The 17752-nt window shown below is 47.0% G+C and overlaps 1 protein-coding gene across 8 annotated transcripts in view; it reads left to right on the forward strand.

The window, feature by feature from the left end:
* ANKRD6 (ankyrin repeat domain 6) overlaps positions 1–17752 on the forward strand; it is a 170708-nt gene that overhangs the window by 100416 nt on the left and 52540 nt on the right. For 7 of the 8 annotated variants that reach the window (XM_036882464.2, XM_057489413.1, XM_057489414.1 and 4 more), the window contains exon 2: positions 5129–5393. In XM_036882464.2, coding sequence (XP_036738359.2) covers positions 5274–5393 — 120 coding nt within the window. In that variant the 5' untranslated portion in view covers positions 5129–5273. Of the gene's footprint in view, positions 1–1018; positions 1360–5128; positions 5394–17752 lie in introns of those variants that run through there. The other variant, XM_036882483.2, reaches the window with a different exon arrangement.

Here is a 17752-nt window from a genome sequence, read left to right on the forward strand (position 1 = left end):
CCTCCGGAGGTGATTGCAGTGTCCCACATGTGATCACTTTGGGATAAACTAGTACAAGTATTGTGTATTAAAAATAAGCTGATTATTCTATTGGCACTGGGTCCCTGCAGTGGAATTCAGTCTCTCTGCAATGCCCTGGCAAGTCTCCTACCCTTGGTGTAAGCCAGCAGTGGCCAAGGCAGAATCCCAGATGACAGAGAAGTGAAGTTTGCTTTCTCTTGGCAGTGATGCCGGAAGAGATGAGTGTGTGAAGGAAGGGCCCAGATCTGTAATGAACTGCCTATGATAACAGTTAGGGTGATGCTTGCATTGTGGGAACAGTAGAGACCCAGGCACTCCACCCTCCCCAGCAGAGAGTTCCTCCACTTAACTGTTGCCCATTAGGAACTATTGCTGTGAGGGTTTGGGCAATAGCAAGGGTTTGGGCAGGGAGGGTGCTGAGCGGGTTTGCATCAAGTAGTTTTTTCCCATCGCTAGGACCAACAATTCTGGCTTTAGAAATGAGGAAAATGTAGTGGTACTGACTCAAATCAAAATGAAAACCCTCTTCCTTTCTGATTGCTCCAGTTGAGAAGTTGGTTTTCTGCTGCTTCAACAGGTGATCTGAAGCACAAACCTGAGATGTTTAGGGCCACTGACAGCACTTGAAACAGCTTTGCTTGCGTTTTCTCCTTCCCCTTTCCCCACAGAGACCTACAGAGGAGGATTTGTGAGATGCTAAGGTCTTACAAACGTGAGCAGCTGCTCTGCCAGCCCCTAGCTCCTCGCCGCCGCAGTCACTGTGCTGGAAATCTCTGCCGGGGAGGGTGGAGTGCCTGGGGCTCGGCTGTTCCCACAAACCGAGCATCGCCCTAACTGTTATCACAGGCAGTTCGTTACAGATTCGGACCCTTCCTGCACCCTCCCTCTCTTACAACACGCAGATTCACCTCTTCTTGCGTCACTGCCAGAAGAAAACAAAGTTCATTTCTCCAGCATCTGAGCATCAGTCAGATGCCTCCCGCCCGTCTGTGAATTATTCCCTGACTCTCCCATCAGGGTGTTGTCAGAGGTCCTCTGCCGGCAGGAGGGAGCACTTCAATACAACCTGAAGACCCGGACTTTCAGAAGCTGTGTGAGTGGACTAGAAGCCACAAAACACTGTGAGCTGGCTGGATGTCTCAATAAGCTTTTAGATGTGACTTGGCCAGTGCTGGCAGAGGAAGCTCGAGGGACACGGCAGCAAGCATGAGCACGTAAACCCCCGCAGACCCACAGGGCAAGGCAGCCGAGGGAGCTAATGCCCTCTCCAGGGAGGAACTGACTGCGGTCGTCCAGCAACAGAACGCGATGTGGAGCAGGGAGAACCGACCCCCGGGTGTGAGTACAGTCTGTCCTCACCGCGGGGCTTGGAGCAGGAGCGGCAGAGCCAGTTACTGTAATCGGTTGCGCCCCCTAACCACCAGTTCTTGGGTACCTGTGGACTGTCTCTGGGTGGGTTGTGAATGACGCCTGCCTGGGACTTTTGTTTGCAGGTCTCTTCTCGAATATTTTGCCTGTCAGGAGACTGAATATATAGGGATATTTGTATCAGGAGACTTTGTTGTAAATCCTCATAAAAACAGCAAAAGCAAACCGTATAGGCCTCTTGCTATAGAAAGAAAACTGATCTCATTGCATCACAAACCAAGCAACGGTGTGTCTCCCTGGCATTTGTGATGAGAGACAAAAGCTTTGGCAAATTGGAGAACAATGAAAATTGGGCAGTGGGCTGGGAGGAGGGGGAGAAGCCTCTCTTAGGAAGTGGAGTATCTTTCTGAATTCAGGGTGCTTATTGTGTATTTATGATCCTGCATTTATTTCATTTCTGCTTAAAGAACTGGCAGCATGTTTGCATTTAACATTTTTCTCCAGAACGCCGAGGAAGTGAGCATCATGCTAAAGAGATATGGTGATAGGTTTGGGGCAGCAGGAATTCCCCCGGCGCCAGCAGTGGGAAATGCCTTGAATCATAGCTGATCTGCTTGGAAGAGGAGGCTCAGATTTAATGAGGGATGGGGCTGCCGCAGCCTAGGTGCCAACAGGTTGGCAGGGAAGTTTCAGTGGCTGATTGCACACTGGTCACCACCCGCCTTGCTCTCCCCTCTGCACTCATTGTTGGGGGTCCTCCATCCCTCCCTAGCTCTCTGCCTAAGCCCACCTCTGCCGGGCCTGACTTCTCAGTTCTGAGGTATCAGATGAGAAGCCGGGTATCCTCTCATTCCTAAAGGATGGGGATCACCCTTCTGGATGGGGGGTAAGGACCCCAGGGATTTAGCACAGTGATCATGAGGGAGGTGGAGAGGAGGCTGAGCTGCCCTGAACCCCCACCCAAGACTGGAGGTGCAGACATTGGGATCTCTTCCCACCCACTGTGTGTGTAAATGTAACTACACCTGAGAGCCGGGGGTCCTAGTGGAGAAGCTTTTACTGGATTTAAGTGGAGAATAATCTTGAGATACCCAGTAACACAGGGATGGTGCTCACAGCAAACTGGAAACTGGAAGCCTGAGACTGTTGCTGCTCCTGCAGGCACTTCCCTGTGTGAGTGGCTCTGGAGGCTCCGCCATCCCAGGAGGCTGCCTAAGTCTAGGCCGTGGTGGAGGGGGTGGGCGGGTGGGGAGCAGGGAGCATTTCATTCTTAAGTAGCTGTAACTGGAAATAAATTTAGAAAGAAGACATTTTTGCTTGGTCAACATTTTCTCACATATGTCCTTTTATTCTATCTTAAAAAATAAAAGGAATAGTGATGTGTGCTGGGCTTGCAGAGGGCTGCTTACCCAAAGTCATCATGTAAACAAGGCTATCCCCGTAGCTTGCAGCCATGGCGATGAATGCACCTCGGCTTTGTCTCAGGGTCTGAGCGGCTGAATGGCGTGGGCCGGGCGGGAGGCAGGGGAGTGGCTGTCGGCGTTCTGCAGGCCTGGTGACCCGTGCATCTGTTGCCGGGGAAACCAGACAGCTCTGCTAGTCAGGAGCTCGTGACCTCAGCTCATGGCTGCACAGAAGCTGCTGCGAGATCGCTCCCCCCAGGAGCTAAGCTATGGAGTAAAATGAGTAAAAGTTTAGTCATGGTAAAATGTTTGTATGAACTGGGCCATTCTATTTGAGATGTACTAATGCCAGTGTAGGGTAGGTCTGACCTAGAATGGGGCGAAGGGAGTGGTTTAGGTTGAGTGTGCAGAGGTAACAGAGGAGGAAAATGAAGGACAATGTGGTTGTGGGTGGGAGAGCAGTTAGGAAGCCATGGCCAGGTTTCTGCATTTCCTGCTGTTTGGGCCTGGAGCATTTTTACCATGTTGGGGTAAACAGAGTAGAAGCTCAGTGGAATTGGTTTGAAGGTACCGCTTTTGACCCGAATGAAGAGAGACAAGGTATCCTCTGTTAACAAAAACAAACCACTTCCCAAGAGTGGAACAGGGGGAAAGGAAGCCCGAACTACCAAGTCTTCTCGTGCAAACTTGGGAATTTCCAAAGGTGTTTCCAGCCCCATTTCTCTCTGTGTGTAGTTTCAACTTTATTCTTTCATTGGCTCATTCATTCAGCAAAGATTTGGGGTGCGTCCTAGAGATTTCTGACCAGCTAGCAGGGGAGTCTGCTTCTTTGGAGGGCACCTTCTCCAGGTTTTGCTGGGCTCCTTGTGGGCCTGGTGGTCAGAGCAGGATGCATCTGTGAGGGTTCCTTTTCTCTTTTTCTCTGCCCACATTTTGGGCAGCAAAATTATGGATATCAGTGAGAAAATTTGATAGCTCACAATTTGGGGAACAGGGGATAAGAATTCTCTTTCAGAAGTTATAATAATCCTATTTGGCCAATTCTTTAACCTGATAACATGCCATCTTTAATTCTCACCACAGTCCATTTTTTTTGTCCTTGTTATATATGAGCGTGGAACCCCAGCCTGCCAGATGGGTTGGTGAAATGGCCCACCTGGAATGTCACGGGGAATAAGAGTTAGAGCAGAGTACAGCCCACGACTTTTCCAGCCATATCAAGGCCAGTTCCTTAATCTTCAGAGATTGAACAGAGCCTTGGGTTCCCATAGAAGCAACTGTAAAAGATGTCTGTATCTTCTGGGCCCTGAGAATTAGAATGTGTGGTAGGTCTGGGACGAAGAATGGTGTCCGGTTGGCACAGCATTTTCTTTCTCTTTGCATATATGTTGGTATTTTTAGTAAGTACACTGTAAATCACAAAGAAGCCCGCACTTCCCTGCTGTCACGGAGGAGTGGATCCTTAAGCACTCCTTCTTCCAAACAAAGACCCCTTCACCTTTGACATCATTATCCAGGGCTTTGGTTTGTGCTAATGGTGGTCCCCAGGTACTGGAGGGTCAGACTTTAAAATTCCAGTCATTCTGCTGGAAAGAAGAGCTTAAGCTTACTAGCAGTTACTGTGCTCCGGAGTTGGGCTTAGCTGTCTGTGGGTGGCTTTCGTAGGCCTTTTATTCCCTCTTGTTAAGCAGCAAAGCAGCGCAACCACCAATGTTTCCAGCAGCCGTGTTGTTCCAGCAGTAATTGGAACTGGGAGACGGCCCAGGCCTGCGCCCAGCTCTCCATCTGTTCCAGAACTCAGGAAACTGCGCTGTTCACAGGGAGAAAAGGATGAAGGAAGAGAACTCTAGTAAATGCTGGAGAAAACCCCAAGTATTTAGCACACGCCTCAGGGTCTTTGCGGACGTGGTCCACGGGCACCTCATTTGCCAGGGAAATCATGGTGAACCCACACACCACCATCCAGAGGCCCTTTGTGACCATACACAGTAGTTACCTGCAAAGGCGGGCCTGGAAACCAGGGGATGTTTAGGGGGTTTTATCAGACCTCTGCTACCTGGGTCAGAAAATTCAGAGCTGACCTTGCAGCCCTGGCCATAGTCCTCTGGGGAATGTCCTGGGTGGGAGGAGAAAGGGGGGAGGTTGGCACATTCCGCTGCCTTCCACTTGGGGAGTTCAGGGCTTTGCTGTGTGAGTGCGCTTCCCACTCGTCCTGACTCTCGCGGCCTCCCACCCCTGCAGTGAGCAATCAGAACATCCTAAAATCAGAGAGCAGAGGTGTGGCCTGTCCTGGGTGCTGAGCGGCTCTGATGGCAGCTTTGTTTTGTAACTCCTAGGTCCCGAAGATGGCATAGTAATAAAGGCACCGTCTGATGCTCTGGCGCACCTTTACCCGTGGGGGCCTGCCCGGGCCAGTGGCGTCGTGTGGAGCCGAAGGAACTTGCCTACTGCTTTCCCGAAAACCTCTTTCTGTCCTAATTCATGAGCCAGCAGGATGCGGTCGCTGCGCTTTCAGAACGCCTCCTCATAGCTGCGTACAAAGGCCAAGCGGAGAATGTGGTTCAGCTCATCAACAAGGGCGCCAAGGTAGCCGTTACCAAGGTAACAAGAGAAAAAAAACACTTTAGCCATTCCTGGGGAAAAGCTTATCTCTTACCCACTGTTCACAGAACTGGTGTGTTTGGTTCATAGCTTTCAAAGAATTGGCTTTTTATCCCCAGTGATGTAGGTTTGGAGGGAAGGAAGGAGGATTTAAAACGTGCTCATTGCTATCTTTCGAATGGGGTAACTTGTAGTTCGCATTTGACAGTCTTTAAAATCACAGTTGGCCTTTTCTTACCTACTTCTTTAGCCAGATGGACAGAGATCTCTTTGGAGAAGTTGGTGCACAGGACCTTGCTGGGTAGAGTGTGGGGGAGATAATCACGTTGGACAGGCCTCCTGGGGAGGTGGGCCAGCTGTGGACGGGGCAGCCTGTCCGCCGTACGGGACAGCGCCTCACTGTTGCCATCTGTACACTGATGGGCTTGGCCCAGCTGACCACCCCCGCCTTTCGGGCTTTGATTTGGTGTGAGTCAGTGAAAATGTGTGGAAGCTTTGGAGGACATTGCTTACCTCAGCAATGCCTTATCATCACAGATATGCCATGGTGGGTGAGAGACCATCCTAGCCAAGGGGCAGTTTGTAGCAGAGCCGAGGAAAGGCAGGCTCTGCACAGGTAGGTGACAAGTTTAAATACGTAAATGAAAGAAGACTGATGGCAGACACACACCACACTGAGCACTTAGTATTGCTCTATGCACTTCACAGTCCTCTAGAAGAGGTTCAGTTTTCATCCCCATTTTAGAGATGAGGAAACTGAGGCACCGAGTTTTTTTTTTTTTATAAGTAACTTGCCCAGGATCCCTTAGCTGCTGAGTGGCAGAATGGCACTAGTACTCACAGAGCCTGGCTCCAAAGCCCACCCCCCAGGCCATCCTGGAGAGACCTATGGAGAGAGGCCAAGCTTAGTTTTCAGATAGTAAAAACAAATAACTTCTGACCTCATGGCAAAGGTTGGCCCCCTCACATTTTCAGTTTCTCATGTGCCTACTGTGTATTTCGTGCTTCTGATACGGGCTTTTCCCGCACCACTAAGCAGTTGAGTCGGTTCTGACTCTGTCTACCTGGATGTAGCATCAGATCTCACAGGCTAGGGGCTCAGGCCCACAGGGATGCCCTCTCCCACTCCCTTCAGATGCCAGCTGCCAGTAAGTCCAGGTTCTCACCTGTGCTTCTGACTGACCAGCTGGAAACTAGAGGTGCCAGCGACCCAACCCCCTCCTCGGGCTTGATTGATTTCCTAGAGCAGCTCACAGAACTCCAGAACACATTGTGCTCACGAGGGTACTGGGTTATTATAAAACGATATAACTCAGGCACAGCCAGATGGAAGAGGTGCAGAGAGCAAGGTCTGGGGAACAAGGCACAGAGTTCCCACACTGAGCGCACCACACTCCCAGCACCGCCCTCAGAATTCCCTGAGCTCCCTTGGCTTTTTATGACACCTCTGGACATGGACATGCTTGGTTAAATCATTGGCCAGTGGTGATTAATTCAACCCCCAGCCCCTGGCCCCCAGCCCCCATCTTTCTTGGAGTTTTCTAAAAGTCACCTCATTAATACACACTCAGGTGTGAGTGAAAGGGCCCTGTTATGAATGACACATGCAGCTATTTTCAGGAATTGATGACAAAAGGCCAACATGTCATAACAGAAGATGCTCCCGTTGCTCTTCTCTCCCAGGATTCCAGGGCTTTGAGCTGTGACCAGGAACAGGGACTGCCACCACACACTTATTTATTTTTATAAGTTGCAACATTACAATATGCTTTGGTCCCTCAAGAGATAGAAAATCTTGGGCTGCTCAAAGGTCACCCATGCTCCTAACAGTGCACTGCACAGAAATGGTGACTAGGTTGTGTGGGACTGAGGGTGAAGCGGGCCTTAACTCAGGCCTTTGTGTGATCTGCCCACAGCTCTTAAGGGCCCAGCAGTCACAAATGCATGAACTTAGTAGTTAGGGTGCATGCCCCTACATTTCAACTCTGCTATGCTTGCTAATTGTGCAAGTTGCCTAACTTCCATCCTCAACTTCCTTCTGTTAAAGGGGGATGAAAACACCAGCCTTTCATGTTTATTGTAATAATAACTTATTGAAGGACTTAGCTCATTGTCTGCAAGTTCTTCTGTAAATAGACTTTTTCATTGGCTTTATAAAAAACAGCTTTATCGCGGTCAGGTTACATACCATAAAATGCACCAAAGTGAACTCAGGGATGTGTAATGTGTTTACCATGTTTTAATTTTAGAACATTGCCATTACTTCATACTCATTAGCTGTCATTCCCCATTTCAACCCCCAGCTCCTGGCAGCCATTCATTAATCTACCTTCTGTCTCCATAAATACCCCTTCCTTGGACATTTCATATAATGGAACCTTACATATGCAGTGTTTTGTACCTGGCTTCTTTTGCTTGGCTTAATGTTTTCTAGATTCATCTACCCTGTAGCATGCATCAGGAGTTCATTCTCTTTTATTAAGAATAGTATCCCCTTATGTGGATAGACCACATACTGTTTATCCAGTCATCAGTTGATGGACGTTTTGGTTTTCTTCTGGCTTGGCACTATTACAAATAACACTGCTATGAACATTTGTGTACAGTTTTTGTGTGGACCTATGTTTTCATTTCTCTTGGGTAGATACCTAGGAGTGGAATTGCTGGATCAAATAGTGAATCTATGTTTAACACCTTGAGAACCTGTGAAGCTATTTTCCAGAGTGGTTACACCATTTTGCATTCCCACCAACAGTATGTGAGGGGTTCGGTTTTTCTACATCTTTGCCCATTGCTTATTGTTTTCTACTATTTTCTTGTTTACATCATTTGGTTTTTAATAGTTATCTTTATGAAAGTAATGTGTGCACATAGGAGCTTTAAAAGTATAAGTTCAAATACTGTTGGAAGGCTTCTAACAAAAACAGGTATCTCTTGGCCCAACTGTTTTTTCTTCTGTTCCCCAGAAGAAAAAACTTTCAAGTCTTTTAGCTGTTTATTTCCCCCACCCTGGTATTTATCTCCATATTCTTAATTAATATACACATACTACTAATTTGATTAATTAGTTTAATTTTAATTTAAAAGCAATTTAGATATTTAGATTTGTATGTCGTACATACACGTAGATTGAAATGTCAACTATTTGTACAGTGTTTACCTTCCATTTCTGATTCTCATCAGGCAACCACTTTAAACTCTCCCATTAGGGTCTTTTAGTGTTTACATCGTTAATGACATCCTGATATTGTTCAATCTTGGTTTTTCTGTTTTAGGGATTATCTGTTGACTTAACAATATGAGAACCAATAATTTAAGATTTAACTCTCTCTGCTCTGTTATACATGCACTTCTGCCTTCTCTAGTATACTTATATTATTACTTAGGTGACATCAGCATTCAGTCTTTACATTAATTTACCCAATTCATAGCTGAGCCATGTGGTATGTACCATCCCTAAACTCTCCTCCAGTGATTCTGATCTTTCTGGAAATTCAGACATTTAATGTTATCTCTCCCCAGGGAGTCTCTTTGGAGAGATATTCCCTGGAGCCCCCTCCCCTTTCATCTGGACTGGGGGCCCACAGGGCCTTCTGACAGCCGCGGGGATCTCCCTTTACTTTATCCTAGGGATTCGCCTTAACCGCTTTTATAAACATGGATTTTCTGTTTCTAGATCCCAGTGTCTTTCCTTCTCTTAGTTCACTGCCTTGTTTGGATGTGGCACACTGTCTAGTACAACGCTGTCCTGCAGAACTTCCTGTGATGGTGAAATGTTCTCTGAGTGTTATAGGGTGGTGGCAGCACATGGCTACTGAGCGCTTATGACTGGTGTGACTGGTGAACTGAATTTTAGATTTGATTTTAATTAGTTAAAATTTAAATGTCCCATGTATTGAATAGCACAGCTCTAATGTCTTCCTGAGAATGAGCACATGATTAATCAATTTTAGACATAAACCATTGTCCCTTTCTCTCCCACACTCTCCCAGTTTAGTTACATCAGAACTTTTGAGCAGATCCATAATTAGTGTGATTATGTAAATGCTATTCACTGGTGTGCCCAGAGTTGTACTATAATTAATTGCATTTCCATTTTCTATATAACTTGCTGTTTTTCCTGGGCTTGGTAATTGCCCTGATTTCTTATTTGCTTCATTTATTCAAGCTTATAGTCGAATGTTTGCTCTACCCTCCAACAAGCCCTTACAGCAGTTGTTAGTGTAGTTTGACAGGATTAAATCTATAATATATCAGTTTTATTGTTCTCCTGGAGAGCTCCCTGTGGGGTCATCCAGTCTCTGGTCCTCCGGGCCCCGGCTGGCTGTCCAGCCCTGCCTACGTGGAGACATCCTGGGAATTCCTTCCACCTCCCCCCTGTGTTGGGTCCCGTTTGCCCGAACCCATGTCACCCTCACTTTGGTGGTGCATAATCTCTGGTAACTTCCTAAGAAAGGGAACAGGGGAGATAAGTGATTTGAGGGTCTGCAGGTGTGAAACAAGTCTTTATTGCACGCTCTGTACTGACAGTTGCATACGAAATGCCGGCTGAGAAGTATTTCACCTCAGCACCGTGAAGGCAGTGTTCTGTCGTCTCTGAGCTTACAGTGCTGCTGTGGGGAGCTCGGCTTATAGATTCTTCCTCACCTGCCTCCCGAAGGCGCCCGTGCCACCCGTCAGGCCTGGCATCAGCTCCCCGCCCAGGACGCACACCCAGGGAGCAGCCCCTGCACAGACTTACGCCCCTCTCCGCAGCCGCTGCGGTGCTGGCCGTTCGTATGCTGGCCGTAGCTGCATGCTGCTCCCCGGGTGCCCTCCCCGCCCGCCGGACTGGCACCCCGACCCAGCACAGTGTGTGTCTCCCATGCTCTGAGGTGGCACGGAAGGGAGCGCCAGGTCTAGACTCTGACGGCCTCGGCCTGGGCGCCTGTCCGCTGCGTGCCAGCCACCTGGTGATGTGCGCCGGCCAGGGCTCCTCAGCTGGGCCCGAGGCCTGCTTTGGGCGGACAGCTCTGGGCCGCGGGGGCTGCTCTGCGCCTTGTGGCACGTTCAGCGGCCTCGCAGGCCCCCACCCACTGATGCCAGCAGCGCTCCCTCCTCCCTAGTGTGACAACCAAAGATGTCTCCAGACCCTTCTCCTGGGGCAAAATTGCCCCCACCAAGAACCGTTAATGAGGCACATTTCTTCACTTCGTAAGCCTCCATTTCCTCACCAATTTCCGTAAGCACCAAATGTGGCAACGTGTGTCATCACAGTCATAAAATCAAAGTGGGCCCCAAACACTGCGCCTGTGTGGTTGAGCCCTCCTGCGGTGCCCAGTGCGGCCCTCACACGGGCCGCGGACACTAGGCCCCTCGAACGGTGACTGCGGGCAATGACGCTGCTGAGGGTGAGTCGCTTGCACTTAGCTCTTGTAAGAGCTCCATGGTGATTACACCATTTAAACCTCACCACGCCTCTGTCATCCTCAATGTACATGTACAGATGAGGAAACTGAGGTAAGGAGAGACTGGGTAGCCAGCCCCGTCCAGAGTTTCAGTTAGAAAATGTCAGAATCGGGATTCGAACACTGGCATCTGGTCTGGAGTCCTCGCTTTTAGCCACCGTGTCTTAACTGTAGGGTTAATGACTGGATGGGAGCTTCCAGCGGCTGCTCTTTAGTGTCTTTGGCCCCTTATGCTTAGTAGATACAGCCTGCAAGTGTCCGACTGACTGACAGCGCCCAGTGCTTTGATAAAGCAGTATTCCGATAATGGTATCAGACGTGTGTGCAGCATTTCACACTAATCGAATCATTTTCGCACATGTGTTGCTCATCCCCAGAACCCTGTGACACACACATATGCAGATTTTCCTTTTAGAGTTGTGAAGAAATGGAGGCCTCAAAAGGGAAGTGATTTGACAAGCTAGGGTGGGCCGGGGCTGACCGGGACCTGGCTCCTGGCTCCCACACGCATGTGCTCTCTGTTGCACCAGGGGCTCAGGTGCAAGGGGTCTCCTCTGTCCTCACGGGGATTTTACATAGTAGCTAACAGTGTGTGGGTATGATGACCCTGCCCCCCAGGCAGTGCTCGGCATATACCACCTCGCTGAGTGTATACCTTTATCCAATCACATCAAACAGTACTTTAAAAGGGTAGATTTTATTGAATGTAAATTATACCTCCAGAAACTTGGTATTTTAAAATAACTCTTCTTTATATAGTTATTGTTGTAGATAAGGAACTGTTAAACTGCAGGAGGTTTAGTAACTTTGTTCTAGTCATTTATAAGTTGTCGGTGGCCCTTGTGGGCTTTCCTGTCATGTCTCCCCATACTACTCAGTGACTGCTCCAGTAAAGACAAACCTTAAACTTTTAAACAGAGAAATACAAAGGGCTTGATGGTAGCAAATTAATGTTCAGAAGTATGACACTTGATAGTGTTCACAGATAAGAGGAACATGCAGAGCTTGTAAATATCGTCTGGGGGCTATTAAATGTATAACTGTGTACACTCATGGCGACCAGAACTGCAGCAAGAGCAGCCTTTGCAGGCGGTTCCCTCCTGCTGGGAGTGCCCGGGCCTCTTGCTCTTAAACCTGTTTCCTCTTTGGGCAAGACCTCCAGGGCAGGTCTGTGAGGCTGGCTCTCCAGGGCCAAACCCCTTTTTTGTTGTTTCATGCGCTTTGGTTTTGGTTCTGTGGGTGTGTGTTTAACATCAGGACCCACTAGAATGTTGTGGGTCTGAACTCGTGTTTGCCAGCCTCTCGGTTTGTGGTCCTTCCCTGAAAGCTGCCAGTCCCCAGGAGGAGGGCGGTGGGGGAAACGCCCCCTTTGCGAGGTTGTGGGCAGGTGAAAACACTCACTTGCAAGAACATGTTGTATGTAGCATGCTTCCTCCCAAAGACTCTCTATGCTTGTTTAAAAAGTTACAAAATTTAAACATTTTTGAATAGTAATACATGCACATGGCTCTAACACAGAAGGTCTGGAAGGTTGACAGATTTCTCACATGCTGTCTCCCAGCTAATCAGTATTTCTCTCCTTGAAGGCAATCTTTTTCTTGCATTTTTCCTGAGCTATTTCATGCATATGTGTGCAGATGGATGCATCTGTTTCCTTCTTCTTCTGCAACTTGCAGGATGCTATGCCTATTCTTCACTTTGCATTATTATTTGCCGAACCATAATTGGATTAACTTATCCCCTACTGATGGACATTTAGATCATGTTGATCTGCTCTTACAACTCACCTTGTCCTGAGGTCTTATTGCAGTCTGATTATACCTGTGGGACACATTTCTCTAAGTGGTACTGTTACATTAGGGCACATGTACCCTTGTAATTTTGACGGCTTGAGTGGAATTGCTCTCAATCTACAGTCTACCCACAGAGAGAGCAAGGCCTATGAGAACTGACCCTCAAGGGCCACGTGACCAATGGCACACTGGCCTCCCCCTTCCTGGCAGCTCCCACCTCCCCCTTCTCCTAGCCCGTCGTCTTCCGGCTTCCTCCTGCCTTCCTAACATTCTCTCAGGGAGCTCTCTGCTGTGGCTAATTTGGCCTCCATTTTGGCCTTGGTTCCTCTCCACTTCAGCATCAGCTCCATGGAATTTTCTCTTTTTCATCTGCTCTAGGTTGTGTCTAGGGCCTTCTGCCTGGGACTGGAGAGAAAAGCCGGGGAGCTTGTTGATGGGGGGAGAGTGGCCAGGGTCTCCACACATCTCCCCGTCCTCGCCCTCTACTCACAGGTGGAAAAGAGGGTTCCCTCCCAAGGCGGCCGGGACTTGTCGCCTCAATCCCAGAAGGCTGGGGAGCTCTCAACCCCAGAGTGGGGGCTGGACCCTGCGCTGCTCTGCTCCAGGCTCTTGGATCCTCATGCACTGTGGTGGCATCGGGGCTACACAGTTGCCTGTCAGGTCAAATAGAAAATCTGCTTTTTGTTCTATAATTGCTAGAAGCATCACCTTGTGGAAGAAAACCTCAACCAGGACAACTTAGGCCTTTGTAGTTTATCATCAGAAATCATCATGGAAACTCAACATAAAGTGGTAATCCTTAATTCTGATGAACAGTTATAAAACAAAGATGTGTTAAGATTTTATTTAACTAATCAATTTATGAGGGAACCAGTAAGATGTTGCAACTTGTTCAAAGGAGAATTAAAAGAATTACAACTAGGGGGCGGAAGATGGCGGCGTGAGTAGAGCAGCAGAAATCTCCTCCCAAAACAACATATATCATGAAAATATAACAAAGACAACCCTTCCTAGAATAAAGACCAGAGGACACAGGACAATATCCAGACCACATCCGCACCTGAGAGAACCCAGCGCCTCGCGAAGGGGGTAAGATACAAGCCCCGGCCCCGCGGGAGCCGAGCGCCCCTCCCCCCAGCTCCCGGCGGGAGAAGAGCAGGCAGAGCGGGAGGGAGACGGAGCCCAGGACTGCCGAACACCCAGCCCCAGCCATCCGGGCCAGAGTGCAGGGCCCTCGATACTGGGAAAACAGGGCAGCAAGAACAGTGAGCAGGCACTGGAGGCTGGGCGACAGAGGACATAAGAAAAGCACGCGACCATTTTTTTTTTTTTGCTTTTTTGCTGTTTTGTTTTGGCGAGCGCTTTTTGGAAGTCTTAAAGGGATAGGGACCCCAATACTAGGGAAACAGGGCAGAAAGACCGGTGAGCAGAGGCCTGAGGCTGGCACCGGAGAATAAAGAAAAACGAACAACCACCTTTTTTTTTTTTTTAATTAAAAACTTTTTTTTTTTTTTTTTAATTAAAAAATTTTTTTTTCTTTTTTTTTTTTGGTGGTCGTTGTTTTGTTCTGGCGGGTGCTTTTTGGAAGTCTTAAAGGGGCAGGGCGGGTCACTTAATCCAGAGGTAGGGAATCCGGGATCTCTGGGCACCCTAACCCCTGGGCTGCAGGGAGCAGGGAGGCCCCTTACGGAGATAAATAGCCTCCCAGCAGCTCCTGCTCCAACGCGACTCCACCATTTTGGAGTAGCTGCCCGAGCCAGGCCACGCCCACAGCAACAGCGGAGATTAACTCCATAGCAGCCGGGCAGGAAGCAGAAACCCTGTCTGCGCGCAGCTGCGCAGCACAAGCCACTAGAGGTCGCTGTTCTCCCAGGAGAGCAGGGCCACAAACCAACAAGAAAGGAAGTCCTTCCAGCCGTCACTCGTCCCAGTTCTGCAAACTATTCCTATCACCATGAAAAGGCAAAGCTACAGGCAGACAAAGATCACAGAGACAACACCAGAGAAGGAGACAGACCTAACCAGTCTTCCTGACAAAGAATTCAAAATAAGAATCATAAACATGCTGACAGAGATGCAGAGAAATACGCAAGAGAAATGGGATGAAGTCCGGAGGGAGATCACAGATGCCAGAAAGGAGATCGTAGAAATGAAACAAACTCTGGAAGGGTTTATAAGCAGAATGGATAGAATGCAAGAGGCCATTGATGGAATCGAAATCAGAGAACAGGAATGCATAGAAGCTGACATAGAGAGAGACAAAAGGATCTCCAGGAATGAAACAATATTAAGAGAACTGTGTGACCAATCCAAAAGGAACAATATCCATATTATAGGGGTCCCAGAAGAAGAAGAGAGAGGAAAAGAGATGGAAAGTATCTTAGAAGAAATAATTGCTGAAAACTTCCCCACACTGGGGGAGGAAGTAATCGAACAGACCACGGAAATACACAGAACCCCCAACAGAAAGGATCCAAGAAGGGCAACACCAAGACACATAATAATTAAAATGGCAAAGATCAAGGACAAGGAAAGAGTGTTAAAGGCAGCTAGAGAGAAAAAGGTCACCTATAAAGGGAAACCCATCAGGCTAACGTCAGATTTCTCAACAGAAACCCTACAGGCCAGAAGAGAATGGCATGATATATTTAATACAATGAAACAGAAGGGCCTTGAACCAAGGATACTGTATCCAGCACGACTATCATTCAAATATGACGGTGGGATTAAACAATTCCCAGACAAACAAAAGCTGAGGGAATTTGCTTTCCACAAAACCACCTCTACAGAACATCTTACAGGGACTGCTCTAGATGGGAGCACTCCTAGAAAGAGCACAGCACAAAACACCCAACATATGAAGAATCGAGGAGGAGGAACAAGAAGGGAGAGAAGAAAAGAATCTCCAGACAGTGTATATAACAGCTCAATAAGTGAGCTAAGTTAGGCAGTAAGATACTAAAGAGGCTAACCTTGAACCTTTGGTAACCACGAATTTAAAGCCTGCAATGGCAATAAGTACATATCTTTCAATAGTCACCCTAAATGTTAATGGGTTGAATGCACCAATCAAAAGACACAGAGTAACAGAATGGATAAAAAAGCAAGACCCATCTATATGCTGCTTACAAGAAACTCACCTCAAACCCAAAGACATGTACAGACTAAAAGTCAAGGGATGGAAAAACATATTTCAAGCAAACAACAGTGAGAAGAAAGCAGGGGTTGCAGTACTAATATCAGACAAAATAGACTTCAAAACAAAGAAAGTAACAAGAGATAAAGAAGGACACTACATAATGATAAAGGGCTCAGTCAAACAAGAGGATATAACCATTCTAAATATATATGCACCCAACACAGGAGGACCAGCATATGTGAAACAAATACTAACAGAACTAAAGTGGGATATAGACTGCAATGCATTCATTCTAGGAGACTTCAACACACCACTCACCCCAAAGGATAGATCCACTGGGCAGAAAATAAGTAAGGACACGGAAGCACTGAACAACACAGTAGAGCAGATGGACCTAATAAACATCTATAGAACTCTACATCCAAAAGCAGCGGGATATACATTCTTCTCAAGTGCACATGGAACATTCTCCAGAATAGACCACATACTAGCCCACAAAAAGAGCCTCAGAAAATTCCAAAAGATTGAAATCCTACCAACCAACTTTTCAGACCACAAAGGCATAAAACTAGAAATAAACTGTACAAAGAAAGCAAAGAGGCTCACAAACACATGGAGGCTTAACAACACGCTCCTAAATAATCAATGGATCAATGACCAAATCAAAATGGAGATCCAGCAATATATGGAAACAAATGACAACAACAACACTAAGCCCCAACTTCTGTGGGACACAGCAAAAGCAGTCTTAAGAGGAAAGTATATAGCAATCCAAGCATATTTAAGAAAGGAAGAGCAATCCCAAATGAATGGTCTAATGTCACAATTATCGAAATTGGAAAAAGAAGAACAGATGAGGCCTAAGGTCAGCAGAAGGAGGGACATAATAAAGATCAGAGAAGAAATAAATAAAATTGAGAAGAATAAAACAATAGCAAAAATCAATGAAACCAAGAGCTGGTTCTTTGAGAAAATAAACAAATAGATAAGCCTCTAGCCAGACTTATTAAGAAGAAAAGAGAGTCAACACAAATCAACAGTATCAGAAACGAGAAAGGAAAAATCACGACGGACCCCACGGAAATGCAAAGAATTATTGGAGACTACTATGAAAACCTATATGCTAACAAGCTGGGAAACCTAGGAGAAATGGACAACTTCCTAGAAAAATATAACCTTCCAAGATTGACCCAGGAAGAAACAGAAAATCTAAACAGACCAATTACCAGCAACGAAATTGAAGCGGTAATCAAAAAACTACCAAAGAACAAAACCCCCGGGCCAGATGGATTTACCTCGGAATTTTATCAGACATACAGGGAAGACATAATACCCATTCTCCTTAAGTTTTCCAAAAAATAGAGGAGGAGGGGATACTCCCAAACTCATTCTATGAAGCTAACATCACCCTAATACCAAAACCAGGCAAAGACCCCACCAAAAAAGAAAACTACAGACCACTATCCCTGATGAACGTAGATGCAAAAATACTCAACAAAATATTAGCAAACCGAATTCAAAAATACATCAAAAGGATCATACACCATGACCAAGTGGGATTCATCCCAGGGACGCAAGGATGGTACAACATTCGAAAGTCCATCAACATCATCCACCACATCAACAAAAAGAAAGACAAAAACCACATGATCATCTCCATAGATGCTGAAAAAGCATTTGACAAAGTTCAACATCCATTCATGTTAAAAACTCTCAGCAAAATGGGAATAGAGGGCAAGTACCTCAACATAATAAAGGCCATCTATGAAAAACCCACAGCCAACATTATATTGAACAGCGAGAAGCTGAAACCATTTCCTCTGAGATCGGGAACTAGACAGGGATGCCCACTCTCCCCACTGTTATTTAACATAGTACCGGAGGTCCTAGCCACAGCAATCAGACAAAACAAAGAAATACAAGGAATCCAGATTGGTAAAGAAGAAGTTAAACTGTCACTATTTGCAGATGACATGATAT

The sequence above is a fragment of the Manis pentadactyla genome, chromosome 12 (genome assembly GCF_030020395.1).
Source record: "Manis pentadactyla isolate mManPen7 chromosome 12, mManPen7.hap1, whole genome shotgun sequence".
Taxonomy (NCBI): Eukaryota; Metazoa; Chordata; class Mammalia; order Pholidota; family Manidae; genus Manis; species Manis pentadactyla.